This window comes from Camelina sativa, chromosome 17 (genome assembly GCF_030686135.1).
Source record: "Camelina sativa cultivar CO46 ecotype springtype chromosome 17, ASM3068613v1".
NCBI lineage: Eukaryota > Viridiplantae > Streptophyta > Magnoliopsida > Brassicales > Brassicaceae > Camelina > Camelina sativa.
The window spans coordinates 21348810-21366945 of record NC_141896.1 but is presented as its reverse complement, the minus strand read 5'-3'; the positions used below and the strand labels follow the sequence as shown (position 1 = coordinate 21366945).

The following is an 18136-nucleotide window of genomic DNA, read 5'->3' as shown; positions in this document are numbered from 1 at the left end:
ACTCCAAGCAATCCATCATTTTTAGGAAATGAGCAGAAAGCTCAACTGGAATCTGGATGAGTGTAGGAAATAATATCTCTATCTGATGAAAATGAAAACAATTTTTTTTTGATTAGGTGTAAGGAAATAAAGAGAGAACTAATATAATGATAATAGAACTGATGCATAATCCAACAAAATACACAACTGATGCTTTGCCTCTAATGGAATCATAAATAAAAAAAATTTGTGGAAGGCATATATATACTGATCCAGTTATGTTAATTTCATATCAAGTTAGTACATGTGTGTTTAGAAATGTCACCCGCTAATCCTATAATAAAAAAGTGATCTTATTTCCCACACATCAACAAGCCACAAAACCACTAGCATTTAGACAAACTCCATCATATCTCAGCAAACCTAGAAAGATGAACCAATCAATCATCAGCATGCAATATAGTAATTGACTTGTGATCCAAGTTCATCAAGTACTTGTTTTTCCCCACAACTAAAAAAATATAGAAAAACTCACTAACTAATCAAAATGTAAGTCGATTCTAATTGGTAAACGAAATTGACTTTTCCATAAATTTCCCAAGTAGACCAGAAACATAATGTAGGATCAAAACTGAAATTGTGTTCATGAAGAAATAAAGAAAGTTGGTAAGAAAATACAAAATACAATGTGAAAAGATCAAGATAGTAGCGAGCATCATCTTACTACTATAAACGATCAAGATCGTAGGGAGTACCTTGACGCGTTTTTGAAGCTAATTGAACTTCCAACTTGGACTTTCGATGTTGTTGCACCGAACGATGATTGAAGCAAATTTTTCCTACAAATCTACGGATTCAATGAAAAAGATAGAGAGAAGCCAATGTACCAAAAACTAGAGACGCTGATTATATTTAAAAGCAGAGTGGCGTAAGCTTTTTTGCCGACACATGACGATGAAAGATAAAGGTTCCAACTGAAATAAATTGCTCCTTACGTCGGGGTTTGAATTCAGATTTGTGATATTTAGTCTTTTTTTTTTTTTGGTTTGGTTTCGAATTTAAAGATTTAGTGTATATGCCTTTTCTAAAACTGGAATTATATGCTGGATTCTGTAACGCCCGCGTCCTGCGATCCTAAAGGGGGGCAATTTGTGTTAAGGAAAATGATCGCTAGTTGAGCTAAAGTAGCTAAGATACTAGCTCAACTAGCTGGAATATAAGCTGAACGAGATGAACGAGCTCGATGAACAAGTCAGTCCAGCTGCGGACAGCTGCGTCCAGCTGCGTCCAGCTGCGTCCAGCTGCCAGTCAGCTACCACTAGCTCGACCAAGCTCGTCCAGCGGTAGTGGACAGTGTGCGGGTCAGCTGGGGAGCTCGTGGACGGTCATGGGACGCGGTGACGGACGGGCATGACTGAACAGGCATGACCGAATAGGCATGACCGTCGTTCGTATTGGCCATGACCAATAGTTCATGACCGTCGTTTGTGTCGGCCATGATCAATCGGCCATGACCAATCGTTCGTGTCGGTTCGGTCATGCCTGTTCGGTCATATATGTTCGGTCATGCCTGTTCGATCATGCCTGTTCGGTCATGCCTATTCGGTCATGCCTGTTCGGTCATGCCCGTCCGTCACCACGTCCCATGACCGTCCACGAGATCCCCAGCTGACCCGCACACTGTCCACTACCGTCCAGCTGGACGAGCTTGGTCGAGCTAGTGGTAGCTGACTGACAGCTGGCCGAGCTGACGCTAGCTGGCCGAGAGCTGTCCTCAGCTGGACAGACTTGTTCGTCGAGCTCGTTCAGCTCGTTCAGCTTATATTCCAGCTAGTTGAGCTAGTATCTTAGCTACTTTAACTCAACTAGCGATCATTTTCCTTAAAACAAATTGCCCCCCTTTAGGATCGCGGGACGTGGGCGTTACAAATCTACCCCCTTAAAATGAATTCGTCCTCGAATTCGGTGGGTTTAGTAATTCCCAACCTTTTGGTCGCTGTATCCCGACCTTCTGGTCGATGTCTTCTGACCGTGGTCCTACTCGGACGCGGTCGTATTCCGACCTTCTGGTCAATGTTTCCCGAACGTTGTCCTTCCCAGACGCGGTCATAATTTCCAACCTTCTGGTCGATGTTTCCCGACCGTGGTCCTTGTCTCCTGACCGTGTTCCTACCCAGACACGGTCGTAATTTCCGACCTTTAGTCGATACTTTCCCGACCTTCTGGTCGATATGCTATGTGTTCGACGTTTTGAACCATCGCTCGATTCACAAGTGCATCTTGGCGAATACATTCACATTCCCAAGCATGCTGCCGATCTTATTAGAGATTTCAATTTCGTCCGAACACATAACACAATTGCATACGTCCTCACAGGATCGCGCATGCTCTGATACCAACTTGAAAGACTCCGACCCGGATGTCCCAACGTCCACGGTCACAGCTTCCATTCGGCCCCATTCCCGGCCGAATATCCTTTAACTCGTCTACTTAGCTTTGGCTCGCGGTCTTGCTTTGTAGACCTTTATACGCAGCGGAATATCATATGAACCTTGACCATCCCTTTGTGCTTAGCCATACAACCAACCAACCCCACAGGCTTTGCACAGATTAGGGATGGGGACTTATAGTCCCTTCGGTTCACGGCGATCGGTTGCGCTGTCGGCTTCCTGTACCACTCGTGTCCGAAGCTTGGTACCGGACGTACCATCCGTTGACCTATCGGTCTTACCTTGGTACCTCGGTCGACTTGTCGGTCTTGGTATCAGAGCCACGTCCGATCGAACAATCCGACACCATAATCAAATTGCCGATCGACCACTGACCGGGCCGATACGTTCGACTGACTTGTCGACCACCCGACCGATCAATCCAACCTACGGCTCGTATCGTTGATCCTTTGATCTCCCGATCCGACTAGCGATTGATTCACCGGTCGACCCTCGATCGATCCGTCTATTGTCGCGGATCATCGATTACCTTTCGATCAGTCCGACGCTACGATCGAACCGTCGATCATCCTGCGATCAGTCCGACTCTATGGCCAAACTGCCGCTTATCCTTCAATCGGTTCGACCCGATTGTCGAACCGTCGCTCGTCTCATCGTACCGTCGATAGAGAGATAGCGTGCACATCAGTTCGGACGATGTACCGTAGTACTCGCCGAGCCGCACCTCCTTTTCTTCTTAGGCGTTGATGGATGATGGTGGTGTTAGAAATGAAGGCAACACCCTCTATTTATAGGGTTCTGGCCAAAGTCTAGGTCCCCAAAGGTACCTGTCCGACAAGACCCTTCGATCGTGTACGTTCGGCCGTACCTGTTCGGCCATGACCGATCGTCCGTGTCGGTTCGGTCATGCCTGTTCAGTCATGCCCGTCCGTCCATACCCGTTCGTCATCGCGTCCCATGATCGTCCACGAGCTCCCCAGCTGACCCGCACACTGTCCACTACCGTCCAGCTGGACGAGCTTGGTCGAGCTAGTGGTAGCTTACTGGCAGCTGGCCGAGCTGACGCTAGCTGGCTAAGAGCTATCCGCAGCTGGACGCAGCTGGACGCAGCTTGCCGCAGCTGAACTGACTTGTTCATCGAACTCGTTCAGCTCGTTCAGCTTATATTCCAACTAGTTGAGCTAGTAGCTTAGCTACTTAAGCTCAGCTAGCGATCATTTTCCTTAAAACAAATTGCCCCTCTTTAGGATCGCGGGACGCGGGCGTTACAAATCTACTCGTCCTCGAATTCGGTGGGTTTAGTAATTTCCGACCTTTTGGTCGACATTTCCTGACCGTGGTCCTTCCCGGACGCGGTCATAATTTCTGACCTTCGGGTTGATATTTCTTGACCTTGGTCCTTTCCGGACGCGGTCATAATTCCCGACCTTCTGGTCGATGTTTCCTGACCGTGGTCCTTCCCGGACGCGGTCTCAATTTCTGACCCTTGGTCGATATGCTATGTGTTCGACGTTTGAACAATCGCTCGATTCACGAGCACATCTTGGCGAACACATTCCCGTTCCCAAGCATGTTTTCAGTCTTATCAGAGATTTCCATTTCGTCCGAACACATAGCATAACTGCACACGTCCTCACAGGATCGCGCATGCTATGATACCAACTAAAGGTCTACACTTGAATTCCCACACTTGAATTCATCAGATGACTCAGGTAGAGGGGGATAATATGGATTCGACCTCTACCCATCTCGCTACAGATCCCAACAGAGGGTGGCTGCCACTAATTTCCCTGCATTTTTACGGGTTATCGCTGCTTTGTAGATGGATCTTAGAAAGCGTGGGATCTGTTTGCTAGTGCAGAATGGCTTTGTACCTCGTTTCAGGATGCGTCGCTGACTAGAGGAGCCACCAATTTCCGACGAAGTCTCTCTCCCTTACATGCTGAAGTAGAAGCTTTCATTTGGGTGGTTGGGTGCATGATCAGACATGACTTTAGAGATGTAGCGTTTTATACAGACTGTTCAGACTTGGTGAAGATAGTGTCTTTTCCTTCGGACTGTCCAGCTTCTCGGCGTACCTCGACGACATCAAGATTGACATGAAAGAATTTTTGTCTTTCTCATTATCTTTTATCTCTAGAAACGCAAATGTAATTGCGGATTCTTTGGCACGCAAAGCGCGTACTTCTTCGCAAGAAAAAGAGGATAACAAAACAAGAAACAAAGCAAGGACTGAGGGAGAAATCACGGGGAGGCAGGCGTCTGAGGGTCTTTGTTGCAAGATTGAACACATGAAAATGAAAACTCAAGAGAAACTCTTAAAAACACCAAATCAAGCTGAGGAGAGAAACCACTGCGCATCCTTGAGTTATAAGGTGGAGCCAATGAGGAAGCGTTTGATGGTCCTTGTTGCAATATTGTACACACATATGCTGAGGCATGGACTATTACACTTCTTGTGACCAAAACGGTCATTACGGGTGAAATAGATGGAGTTTGGCTCAGTACCAAGGGTATGGTCAGCAGACATGGTGATACCCAATTAAAAAACAGGGCCTCGTCACCTATAGATTCAACCTCAACAAGGTTGGTGTCGTAGATATTCAGGTCTAGCCCTTTCGGATCACTCTTGAAGACGCGGAAGATCCTAGAGCTTTCACAGACTGGCTCGTTAGCCTAGTATAGACCAAAAACCTCTCCTAATGTTGTAACAGCAATGCTATCGCCAAATGAGATAAGCTTTTTTCCAAAACTACCACTAGGCCTATTTGGCTTTCACATTGGACAGCTAGGGAACACAGACACATCCTTGAAACCATCTTATCCAGACAAATCCATGTGTCGATTGCAGCCACAGTGTGCTAGGTAGTAAAGACTGTAACCTTTGAGCACAACATCTTTTAGGCCTTGGAACTCCCTGCGAACATTGAGCCATATTGGAATAACTCGCGGTAACGTAAATTCCTTTTCTTGCAAAAGCCTAAAAACTGACCTTGATGAAATTACCACATATTTACACGTCTATTTGTAAATTCTCAACCAAGATAATGAATGATCATCGAAATATATAAATTAAGATAGGGGATTAATTACTAACAAGTAACATATCTAAATTTCAACCGAGATAATGAATGATCATCGAAATTCTTGGAACACACTATTCTAAATTAAAAATTCAAATAACTATTTACCTTGTTAATAGAAAATAATTTTATACTTTTTTGTAATGCACTTTTAATAGCAATAACCATAACAATCAAAAACTAGTAATTGAATATATATAAATTAATAATGAAATTTTTCTCCAAATACCACATTTTATGTTTTTTCCAAAAATATCACACTTTAGTTTTTTTCAAAAATACCAAAAAAATTATTTTACAATAATACCACCAACTTTTAAGGATGTAGAATTCGTTTTTCTAGGTTTGGATTGACAATTTTAGATTTATGGTATAATTTTTATTTAGAATAAAGTTTTAGTTTTTAAGATTTAGGGTTTAGTTTTGAATATTAAACACTGTATCAATAAAATTGTAACATGTCAACAAAACCAAATTAATTTTTAAAAACATATAAAACAATAAATTATTGTCGATCAAATAAAGAAAACGAAAACAATTTAACACATATTTTTAATAAAATAATTAATTAAAAAAACACAAACTAATATTTTGGTTTGTTCTAATTCCACATATATCTCCCCACCTTCCCACCTTCTCTACGGTTTTCTTTTTTCATAGCATAACTAATCTTAATGAAAGTTAAATCAGTTGTTTCAAAACCGATAAATATTTAAAAGAAAATTTCTCATTCTCTGTATTTTGTCTCTCCACTGAAATTTGGAAGAAGGTTAAATATGCAGTCTATGTAAAGGTATAGACAACGACAATCACTTAAACCGCTTGGAAACGCGCCAAGCAAACGCTTTTATTCAAACTTATAAAACTCCCTTTTACAAGTTATGAATCTAAGCCTACTCTTTTGTCTATCTAACACAACACCATGTGTAGATCTAAAAGAGTAAAACACACTCACCTTCAAAGCTCTTTTTGTTTGCTTGAAGGTTTACAAATCTCTCAAACTTATCCCACGAGTGCTGGCTCTTTTTGCGGCTAGCCCTCGTCTCTTTTAAACCCTTCACTCACGATCTCTAACCTAGATCTTGTGAATCCCTAACTAAAAGGAAATATTCCTTATCCTAAGAAATATCCTCCCTTAACTCTCTCAATCAAATATACACTCAATATCTTCGTGTATATCTTGATCTTCTTCTTCCTTCCTCTTCACGCTTCTTATCACGGCATCCATAATCTTCTTTCACGTCAGCCCATCTGCCACGTCAGCATATCAGCACTCTGAGACACTTCGCAAGCTCCTGTCACCTTCAGAGCTCTGATGCACTTACAATCTCCCCCTTTTTGACTGAATCTTGCCACACAAGCAACCGCAGCATCAAACCTGAAAACACACAGACAACACAGCCAAGACAAGAACACAACCGTACTAGCAAAATATTCAAGCAATCAACATAAAACGGTTAACCGATAAAGACTTGTAAAAATAAATTGTTCAAAGCCAAAACAGAAACAAAATAAAACAAGTCTCAAGTCTTAAACAGGGGAGAAACAATAAAAACAGAAACAATAAAAACAGTGAGCAACAATAACAACTGCTCCCCCATAGCTTAATCTCCCCCTCAGGCCTCTGAATCAGACTCATCTCCCCCTGCATGTTTGGCACAATTTAGTCAAAAATACCAAGAAACTAAACATGAAACTGGAGCAAACATCAAAGTAAGAAACTACTTACCAGCGTCCAAGGCATCTTGCAGGATCTTGATCGCCAACCGGATGGCTTTGCGCTCTGCAGATGTACCATTGTGAATAGTCTTTTCAGCGGGCTGCGACACAGTCTTCTTCCTCTTTGTCTTTTTCACATCTTGTTGCTGAAGACTCGGAACAGGTCGCTGAGCTGCAAGGAGCTGATGAATAAGGCTAGGAAAAGGTAGACAAAACCCTGACTGAGCTTGCAGACCCAACTGTATGATCTGTTCATAGATCATCCTCCCAAAATCAAATGGAATACGATGCATGATCATGTAGATCACCATGGCTCTGTTCGCGGATATGTATCCTGTATTCACCGTGGGAGACCAGTTGCTGCAACAAATCTTATTCAGATGCTTGATCACTGGGTCCTTGATTGCCGTCGACACAAGCTGCTTGCAGGTCTTCACTTGACCACCAGACAAAAAGAGTGCGAGATCCTCCTCCAAGATTGCAGCTGTCTGTAGCTTTTGTTCACGAACATCAACTGATTGGAGACCAAACAAGGCATTGATGCGGCTTGGGGAAAACTCGTACATCTAATCTCTGACAAGCACATCAACTGAGTTTCCTTCAACCTTAACTGTAGGAAGATTTGCCCAGAACTCACAAACAACCTCAGAATCATAAGGGACAATTTGGGTGACTGTTTTCAACAGACCAGCTTGATCAAGCAGCTCCCTAGTAGAAACACCTACTCCCTGAGTATAGCAAACCTCAGCAGCTATGGTTCGAGAGGTGAAGAAACCATACCGTCGAGCAGCCTCAGCAGACATGAACCGTTTTGTGTCAAAGTCCTTTGATGATGCACCGCGTGAGGAGGACACACTCTTGTCCTTTCGGAGAGACGGACGCTTGGATTCACGACCATCCGTATCCGCAGCTAATTGTCTTTTATGCAGACGAGACGAGATCCCCTGATTCGACACTGTGGGAACAGGAACATCACCAGTGAGATCGACCACCGGAAATCGAGAAGTCACCTCTCTCGGTGGAGAAGACGAGGAGTCGCAGGTCTCTTGGTTCCCGTGAGACGGCGAGGGAACGTGATTCACCCGAGTCGGTGATGCGGTGACAGATTCCTCCCGAGGTTGGTAAACCACCATAGCAGTTGCGGGATCGATCAGAGCATGTGGAGTGGGCGGAGGCAACGAGGACGGTGGAGTGTGAAGCTCCTCATCTGAGCTGGAGTCATAGTGGAAACCACTAAAGATGGACTTCATCGTTGATAGAGCGTTGATCGAATGGAGAAAGAGAGATTTTGAGCAGAAGATTAATCCACACAGGATTGAAATTGCAAAGGTGATGAGGAAAACGCCAAAACCCTAGCTCCTATATATTCCAGGATTTCTATGATCTGTTCTAGCTCCAGTTCCTGCCTTAGACCAACACAACTCAGAGAAATAGTTAGACTTCCTCAGATTTATGAATCTGTTGAAATCCAGAGGCTTAGTAAACAAATCAGCCAATTGAAAATCAGTGCTCACATGGTCTATCTCAATCAGTTTTGCCTCAACAAGTTCACGAATAAAGTGGTGTCTAATATCTATGTGTTTTGTTCTAGAATGCTGGACAGGATTCTTAGAGATGTTTATAGCACTCAAATTATCGCAATGAATTAACAAAGTGTCAGAATCCATACCATAGTCAGAGGACATTTGTCGCATCCATAGGAGCTGGGTACAACAGCTGCCCAAGGCAATGTATTCTGCCTCAGCGGTTGACAGTGAGACACTGTTCTGCTTCTTGCTGTGCCATGAAATTAGATTGTTGCCCATAAAGAAGCATCCTCTACTAGTACTTCGGCGATCATCCACAGAACCTGCCCAATCAGCATCGTAGTACTCGCTCAGACTGGTGTTGGTATCCTTGGTGAAGGAAATACCAAAGTTCACTGTCCCCTTGACGTATTTGATGATCTTCTTGACTACTAGTAAGTGAGACAACTTAGGCTTGGCCTGGTACCGTGCGCAAATCCCCATTGACAGACAAATATCAGGCCTACTTGCTGTCAGGTAGAGCAAGCTCCCAATCATACCTCTGTATAGTCGTTCATCCACATCCTCTCCTTCCTCATCTTTTGAAAGCTTGTCATTGACTCCCATAGGTACCTTGGCTTCTTTACTCTTCCCTAAACCAAATCGCTGTACCAATTCTTTAGCATAGGTGCTTTGAGACACAAAGATCCCATCAGCTGATTGTTCTACTTGCAGACCAAGGAAGTATTTCAGCTCTCCCACCATACTCATCTCAAACTCCTGTGACATGTTCTTCACAAACCTTTGCACCAGAGATTGACAGGTAGAACCAAAAATAATATCGTCCACGTAGATCTGAACAAACATCAAGGCATTGTCGCTGTTGAGAACAAACAGTGTCTTGTCTACACTTCCACGAACATATCCTTGATCCAGAAGAAACGTTGTTAACCTCTCATACCATGCTCTTGGAGCCTGCTTGAGACCATATAGTGCTTTCTTCAGACGGTACACATGCTTAGGATGTTGTGGGTTCTCAAAACCTTTTGGCTGTTCTACAAACACTTCTTCTTGTAGAATCCCATTCAGAAATGCACTCTTAACATCCATCTGATGTAATGTTAACTTGAGAGCACATGACATACCAAACATGAACCTGATAGATTCTAGCCTTGCTACCGGAGCAAAGGTTTCATCAAAGTCAACTCCTTCGACTTGGGAGTAACCTTGGGCCACAAGTCTTACTTTATTTCTCACAATACATCCACTGGCATCACTCTTATTCTTGAAGATCCACTTTGTTCCCACTATATTGACATTAGCTGGCCGTTTAGTGAGTTCCCACACATTGTTGCGCTCAAATTGTTCCAGCTCATCTTGCATTGCAGCAACCCAGAACTCATCCCGAAGAGCCTCTTTGTGATTCTTTGGTTCCATAGTGGAAACAAAACAGGCAAATTGAACTATCTCAGAGTCCTGGGAGACTGTGTCTTGAACTACAGTCTTCTGTTTCCTTCCAGCCAGCTGAGCAAAGTCAATCTGTTTGCCCCTGGTAACTCTACCCCCCTGAATCGCACCGATAACATCGCCTGAGGAGTGATTCCGATGAACCTGAGAAGCTGGAGGAAGCTCGTCTGTTGACAGTCCAGGGCTGGCATGATCACTAACACTCCCAGAGGCTTGCTCAGACTTCTCATCATCAGTTACCAGATCCTTGTCAGAGAGAACAAGCACCATATCAATTCGTTGAAACGAAGTATCATCAAAGACAACATTTACTGTTTCCTGAACTGATCTTGTGCGTTTGTTGTAAACACGAAAAGCAGTGCTGTGTCCGGAGTAACCAAGAAAGATCCCTTCATCACTCTTCGAGTCAAATTTACCCAACTGATCCTTGTCATTCAGAATGTAGCATAGACAGCCAAACACATGAAAGTAGCTTACAGTTGGTGGCTTACCTTTCCACAACTCATAGGGAGTCTTGCTGGTTCCTGGCCGGACATACACACGATTGATAATGTAGCAAGCAGTATTGACAGCTTCATCCCAAAACCGATGTGGCACTTGATTCCCATGCAGTATAGCTCTCGCCATTTCTTGAAGTGTTCTGTTCTTTCTTTCAACAACACCATTCTGCTCTGAAGTTCTCGGAGCAGAGTACTGATGAACAATGCCCTGATTTCCGCAGAATTGATCAAACTTGTCATTCTGAAACTCTCCTCCATGATCGCTCCTAATAGCTTGGATTGAACATTTTTCACTTTTAATCTGCAGGGCAAGAATGCGAAAGCATTCAAGAGCATCAGCTTTTTCACAAAGAAATCGCACCCAGGTGTAGCGAGTGAAATCGTCCACCATGACAAAGATGAATCGTCGTCCAGAAATGCTCTGAACTTGAATTGGACCCATCAAATCCATATGTACTAACTGAAGTGCATGGCTAGTGCGAACATCTGTCACAGGCCCATGAGACGTCTTGACTTGCTTGCCTTTGTTGCAAGGACCACATATGAAATGTGGATCACCTTTCAGCTTTGGAATTCCACGCACAACCTCTTGATTAGCCAATTTCATCATTGTGCGAATGTTGATATGACCAAGCTTCTGGTGCCACAGTTCTGTATCCAACTCAGCAGTCGTGTTAAAGCACTTTATTGATGATTTCCACATGTAACAGTTGTTACCAGATCTCATGCCTCTAAGTCGTATTGACCCTTGTTGATCCACAGCCTTGCACCCCTTCTTGGTGAATGTGACATCTAGACCTTCATCACACAACTGACTGATACTCTTCAACCCTTCGACCAGAAAGACATCCTTAAGATGTGGTTGAGAATCACCACTGGTTGTGCCTTTTCCTCGGATTGTACCCTTTCCTCCATCACCAAAAGTAACTCTCCCTCTAGCAACACCTTCTAGATGTGATAGATTATCACGGGCACCAGTCATATGCCTGGAGCAACCACTGTCAAAATACCACTTGGCCTGATCAACCTCTGTTTTTTCTGCTGTGAAAGCCACATGACAGTAGAGATCATCTTTCCTGACATACTCCTGTGTGTTTCTCCTCACAGCTGGATAAAACCCACGGCGTTGTATAAGGTTAGACACACGATTCTGGAACTGATAGCATTGGGCTTTATAGTGAGTTAGATGCCCACAATACCAACATCCTCTTCGTCTACTACGCTGAACAGGTCTTTGAGACGTCTGCAGAAACCCACTAGAGACACATGACGGCCTAGTATTTACCTCAGGAAACACAACCATCCTTGGATTTCTTGAATTCGGATTCACAGGAACCTGATCACACCTCCTAGTCGTTTGAGAGAACTTCCTCTCCTTCTGCTCTGGTGCAGACTCCACTCCTTTGACGAATTTAGTGGTTGGGTTGGTGTTTGTTCCTTGGTAACCCAGACCCCACTTCAGATTGCTGGATTTTCCAGTGCTCAGCAGTGTATCGAGATCTTTGGTTCCTTTATTCAGCATCCTGATATTCTTCAGCTGTTCATCTAACTGCTTCTCAAGTCGCAGAGTCTTTGCCTTTTCTTCACTTAATTCTTTAGAGATCATGGCAACATGAAGCTGTAAGGTATCTCTCTCAGAAGTTAACTGTGTGTTGTCTTGAGTCTTCTGAACCACCGTTTTGATGAGAAGCTCTATCTGATCTTCTACTGACAAATCTGCCTCTTCTCCTTCTGAATCAGAATTCACCTTCTCATCCACGTCCTTGGTGTCCAGCACCACATCATCTTCTTCATCTTCCTCAATGACACCCAGCAGTGCAAGGAAGCTGTTAAGAACCTCTCCTTTGCCGACCTCTTCATCTGAGTCGCTTTCACTCCAAGTGATGTAGGACTTCTGCTTGTTTTCTCGTGAAGGACAATCAAACTTGGTGTGACCGTAGCCCTTACATCCATAGCATTGCAAGGAATTCTTCCGTTTGTTGTTTGGACATTCAGACTTGTAATGCCCAAAACCCTTACATTCAGCACACTGTCGTTCTTGCTTGTCACCCTTCCTGATTTCCTTATCAGTATCGGATTTCAAGACCGGTGATGTTCCCTTCCGCTGACCTCTTTCCATCTTGCGAAAGTATTTCTTAACCAGCAAGCCAACTTTTTCTTCATCTGCAACTTCCTGAGACTCTGCAATCTTCTGTTCCTCAATGGCTTTGAGAGCAAATGATTTCTCATTTATCTTTTCCTTCTTCTTCAGCTGTATCTCAAATGCCTGCATCATCCCAACTACTTGATTGTACTTGAGCTCATCAGAATTCAGCGAAACATCAATAGCAGACCTGTGTGGTTGAAACTTATCTGGCAGACTCCTGAGAAATTTCTTCACCAGCTTCTTGTCCTTGTAGCGTTTACCCAGAACTACAGCTTCTTGTGCAATACCACTCAGACGACTGCTATACTCAGCAACTGACTCAGTTTCTGTCATGTGCAAGTTTTCAAAATCTGAAGCGAGATTGTCCAGCCTTGTACGTTTGACCCTACTTGTGCCTTCAAACGTGACTACCAGAATGTCCCATGCTTCCTTGGCCGCTTCACATCCTTGAACTTGATTGAAAATGTCCCTAGGCAAAGACTTGAAGATAACTGACAGAGCCTGTGAGTTATGTTTGGACTCCGCTTTTTCTTCGGCCGTCCATTTCTTCCTGTGCTTAAGCACCAAGTCTCCCTTCTCATTTTTCTCCGTCGGATGAGACCAACCATCTTCCACCGCAAACCAAGCTTCCATGTCAATGCTTGAGATGGCCTGCTTGATTGACACTTTCCAAAAACCAAAGCACTCAGGATCGAGTTTCAATGGTGATTGAACCGCAACAAAATCCAGTGATTTCTCCATACCCTTGCCGCAAGATCTCACCTGTTGAAAAAGGATATCAGAACTTTTTATCAGGTGCTTGCTCTGATACCAATTGTAAAGGTATAGAGAACGACAATCACTTAAACCGCTTGGAAACGCGCTAAGCAAACGCTTTTATTCAAACTTATAAAACTCCCTTTTACAAGTTATGAATCTAAGCCTAATCTTTTGTGGGAAAACGTCCTGGTTCCCCATGAGAACTATGATATCGTACCAGATGGAGCCCGATCTTTACCCCAGTCCCAGATGGCTCTCCTGAAATTCTTCTCAATCTATATACCCATATATCTGTAATTTACGTTTTGTATCTCCATGAGAATAGAAGATATCATCTATTTCACCATTGCTATAGGTTTAATTGGTTTACTATTTGATTAACCGAGTGACGAAGTTTACAAACCAAAATAAACCTGATTTCAACCCGATTAAAACCTGATTTTGACCCGATTAGAAACATAACCCTCAACCGAGAAATCCCTAAAATCACATTTTAACCTCTTTTTTGTTTTCTCTCGCGACGAACCCTAGAAAATCAAATTTCACCATCGATTTCTCAAATTGAATCGATGGATTTAATAATCCGATCTGGTTTTGGGCAACAAGATGGTATTGGGCAAAGAGATGGTGTTGGAGAACGAGAGTACGATGAAGAAGGAGAGGATCGAGATGAATTTCACGTCGATATGCTTGCTCAGGAATTTACCGATGCTGAAGAGTCGATTCGTCATGATACGTACCCAGAAAGTGACGACGAGGAAGAAGGTCGTGGTCGTGGTGCGGGTCCAGAGAGGGTGTTTACGGATATCGGACGTGGTGATGGAACTTTGTGGAAAGACCAATCCTTCTACAATGGGGTCGCATTCAAGGAGAGTGTCTTGGACTATGCACTACATACTGGTTACAATTTGAAGCAATACAGGTATGACAAAGATAAACTCGGGTTTAGATGTGTTGGGGATAAGGGCAATTGTGAGTGGAAAGTGTTTGCTGCACTTCTTCCAAACGCATCTTTGTGGAAGATTACGAAATACATTGATAAGCATTGTTGTACCCCCAATGGCGAGTGTGAGATGTTTAAGGTCCCAGTCATAGCTAGAATTTTTCTCGATAAGATTAGAGAGGAACCGGATCATTACAAGCCTTTGAGGATTGAACAGATTATCATGGAAAGGTGGAAGATATCCGCTACTAGGCCACAATGTCAAGCTGCTCGGAGAAAGGCTTTGGGATGGATAGAGTATGAGTATGAACAACAGTTTGCACGACTGCGAGATTACCAAGCTGAGATCTTGGAAGCAAATCCAGGGTCTGTTGTGGAGATTGATACAATTAAGAATGATGCTGGTCAAGACGTCTTCAATCGGTTTTATGTTTGTTTCGATGCCCTTAGAAGAACTTGGAAACAGACTTGCCGGCCAATAATAGGAGTTGATGGCGCCTTCTTAAAGGCAAAGATCAAGGGACAGTTGCTTGCTGCATTAGGCAGAGATGCAGACAATGGCATCTATCCAATAGCCTGGTGTGTTGTTCAAGTTGAGAACAAAGACAATTGGTTATGGTTTGTGAAGAGATTGAAGACTGACCTGGATCTAAACGAGGGAGATGGTTACATTTTAGTGTCTGATCCACAAAAGGTATGTATCTAACTAATTTATTATATTGGTTAATAAATGTGAATGCTCTCGTTTTTAATATGTTTGGTTTTTGGTTCTCAATTAGGGGTTGATAAAAGCTGTGGAGTTGGAGTTACCACAAATAGAGCATAGAATGTGTGTTAGACACATCTATGGGAACTTGAAGAAGACTCATCCTTCCAAGAAGCAAATCAAGCCACTCCTCTGGCATATGGCTTGGAGCTATAATGCAAAACAGTTCGGTGAGAGACTGGAACAGATACACGCTTATGACACTGGTGTGTATGATGATGTTATGAAGTCGAAACCAAAGAGCTGGTGTCGTGCCTTCTATAAGTTGGGGGGTTATTGCGAAGATGTTGACAACAACTTCACAGAATCTTTCAACAAGACCATCGACAAAGCAAGGGAGAAACCGTTTGTGGCAATGTTGGAGACAGTTAGAAGACTGTCTATGGTTCAGATTGCCAAACGTTCAGCTCTCTCTCATTCTCACAAAGGTAATTAACTTTATTCAAAATTTAATGCAATTTTCTACGATTGTCTATGATTTTATTCAAAGACTGTCTATGATTTCTACATATTTAATGCAATGTTCTTGGTTTTTGATGTTTCAGGTTTATGTACTCCATATGTGGCAAGGTTTCTTGCTAAAGAGCATGACAAAGCTTCGGAATGCCAGGTGCATCCTTCTACTAATGGGTGCTTTGAAGTCACACTGGATGGAGACAAACACAGAGTTAGTTTACAAAATATGACTTGTACCTGCAAAAAATATCAAATATGTGGTATTCCATGTGAGCATGCCTATGGAGTGATTCTGAAGAGGACGTTAAGTGCTGATGACTATGTCTGCCAGTGGTTTCGAACTGCTATGTGGAGGCTTAACTACACAAATGGCATTACTCCACAAAGGGGTGCTCGTCACTGGCCTTCGACTTTAGGTGAGAATGTTCATGTTCCACCTGAGCCACCACAACCTGGGAGAAAGAAGATAACCAAGGCAGACAAGAAGAGGAAGCCAGGTGTAAATGAGTCTCCTGTCAAGAAGAAACCAAAACATAAAAAAAGGATAATGCACTGTGGAATTTGTGGTTCTGATCAGCATAACCATAGGTACCACCAGAAGAAGAATCAAACACAGGTTGTTAATCGGTTTTTTCTCATTTTATTTGTTATAATGAGTCTCTTGTTCTCATTTTTTGGAATTTGCGGTTTTTCAGGCTTCTCAGGGTGGTGGAGGAGAAGTTGTTCAAGGTGGTGGACTTTCTCAAGATGGTGGTGGACTTTCTCAATCTGGTGGAGGAGAAGTTGTTCAGGGTGGTGGAGGACTATCTCAAGGTGGTGGAGGACTTTCACAAGCCTGAATATTGAAGATTATGGTAGTAGGGGTCTGTTTTTTGGTTTAAGAGACTAGTTGGATCTGTATTTTGGTCGAATAGACTAGTAGGGTTATGTTTTTGGTCTGTGATCATGTTGAGAACATGATTTCAAAACGTTATCATTCTGCTTGTTTTCAGAACATGTGTTCATCATGTTCTGCCTTTTATGAAATGTGGAATGTCTTATCTTATTAAATGCAATAGCAGCACCAACAGGAGTTCACACTCAACACCAAAACAAACAAGAGCATAAAGCAGAGCATACAACCGAACAACAATAGATTACAACCGAACAATAGTTTACAATAGCTCATCATACAAGCTTAAACAGAGCAAACAAGATCATAAAACCGAAAACACATACAATTATACTCTTATTCATCCTACATTGCAATTCAGCTTTTGCTTCCAACAAAACTTCTTCAACCCTCTCACAAAGCTCTTTTTCGAACTCCATTTGCATCTTCTCAAATTTCAGCTTCTGTTCTTGCAATGTCTCTATTGTACGCTCTTTCATCTCTTCTTTTACTCTCTCAAATTGAACACCCAATGTTGCTACCTCGTCCAACAATGCCTCATCGACCCACTTAAAGATGTGGTTATCGTTCACAAGCTAACATTATATCATAGAATACAATGAAAATTGATGAGAAGGATTAGGCTCGGATTTGGATTAGGTCGATGTCTACATCAAACAAAGCATAACATAGTACCTTCTTTGCTGCTGCTTCTCGACATCGAAAGTATCTCCGAGAAGGATTAGGCTCGGATTTGGAATTCTTTGCCACGATTTGTTCCCCACACCAGCATCTCTTAGGCACGCCAACGACGAATCCTCTTTGTCGAACATTTGATGAACCACTCGAACCTCCAGAAACGGTACTCATGGTTGCAAAGATCGATTTAAGAATTTTATGCTTTTAGGGTTTGAGGATTTGGGGATTTTAATGAAGTTATAGATGTGTTATAGATGTATCGTCTCGGGTCGGATTATTAACATCAGTCGGGTTTTATTTTTGGTTTTCTATTTGGTATGAACGGTTTCGTATCGGTTCACTCTTTAAACCGATAACATCCCGATATATGGGTATATAGATTGAGAAGAATTTCAGGAGAGCCATCTGGGACGGGGGTAAAGATCGGGCTCCATCTGGTACGATATCATAGTTCTCATGGGGAACCAGGACGTTTTCCCATCTTTTGTCTATCTAACACAACACCCTGTGTAGATCTAAAAGAGTAAAACACACTCACCTTCAAAGCTCTTTTTGTTTGCTCGAAGGTTTACAAATCTCTCAAACTTATCCCACGAGTGCTGGCTCTTTTTGCGGCTAGCCCTCGTCTCTTTTAAACCCTTCACTCATGATCTCTAACCAAGATCTTGTGAATCCCTAACTAAAAGGAAATATTCCTTATCCTAAGAAATATCCTCCCTTAACTCTCTCAATCAAATATACACTCAATATCTTCGTGTATATCTTGATCTTCTTCTTCCTTCCTCTTCACGCT

General features: G+C 42.9%; 1 protein-coding gene and 1 pseudogene across 1 annotated transcript; one reads left to right on the top strand and one right to left on the bottom strand.

Moving 5' to 3' along the window:
* The first annotated feature begins 13788 nt into the window (after window positions 1-13788).
* LOC147924138 (uncharacterized) lies at window positions 13789-16825 on the top strand (annotated as a pseudogene).
* A 66-nt stretch (window positions 16826-16891) lies between these two features.
* LOC147924137 (uncharacterized protein At4g04775-like) lies at window positions 16892-17595 on the bottom strand. Its single transcript, XM_087494056.1, has 2 exons — window positions 17341-17595; window positions 16892-17240 (listed from the first exon to the last, which is right to left on the bottom strand). The coding sequence occupies exons 1-2, from the start codon at window positions 17512-17514 to the stop codon at window positions 16941-16943; spliced, it is 474 nt and encodes a 157-aa protein (XP_087350182.1). The 5' UTR covers window positions 17515-17595; the 3' UTR covers window positions 16892-16940.
* Window positions 17596-18136: the final 541 nt, after the last annotated feature.

Bases quoted from the DNA above. Each gene is read 5' to 3' on its own strand.
- LOC147924137 (XM_087494056.1), bottom strand. From the start codon at position 17,514: ATGAGTACCGTTTCTGGAGGTTCGAGTGGTTCATCAAATGTTCGACAA. The intron at 17,241-17,340 runs GTACTATGTTAT...ATATAATGTTAG, and splicing joins GAGAAGCAGCAGCAAAGAAG to CTTGTGAACGATAACCACAT.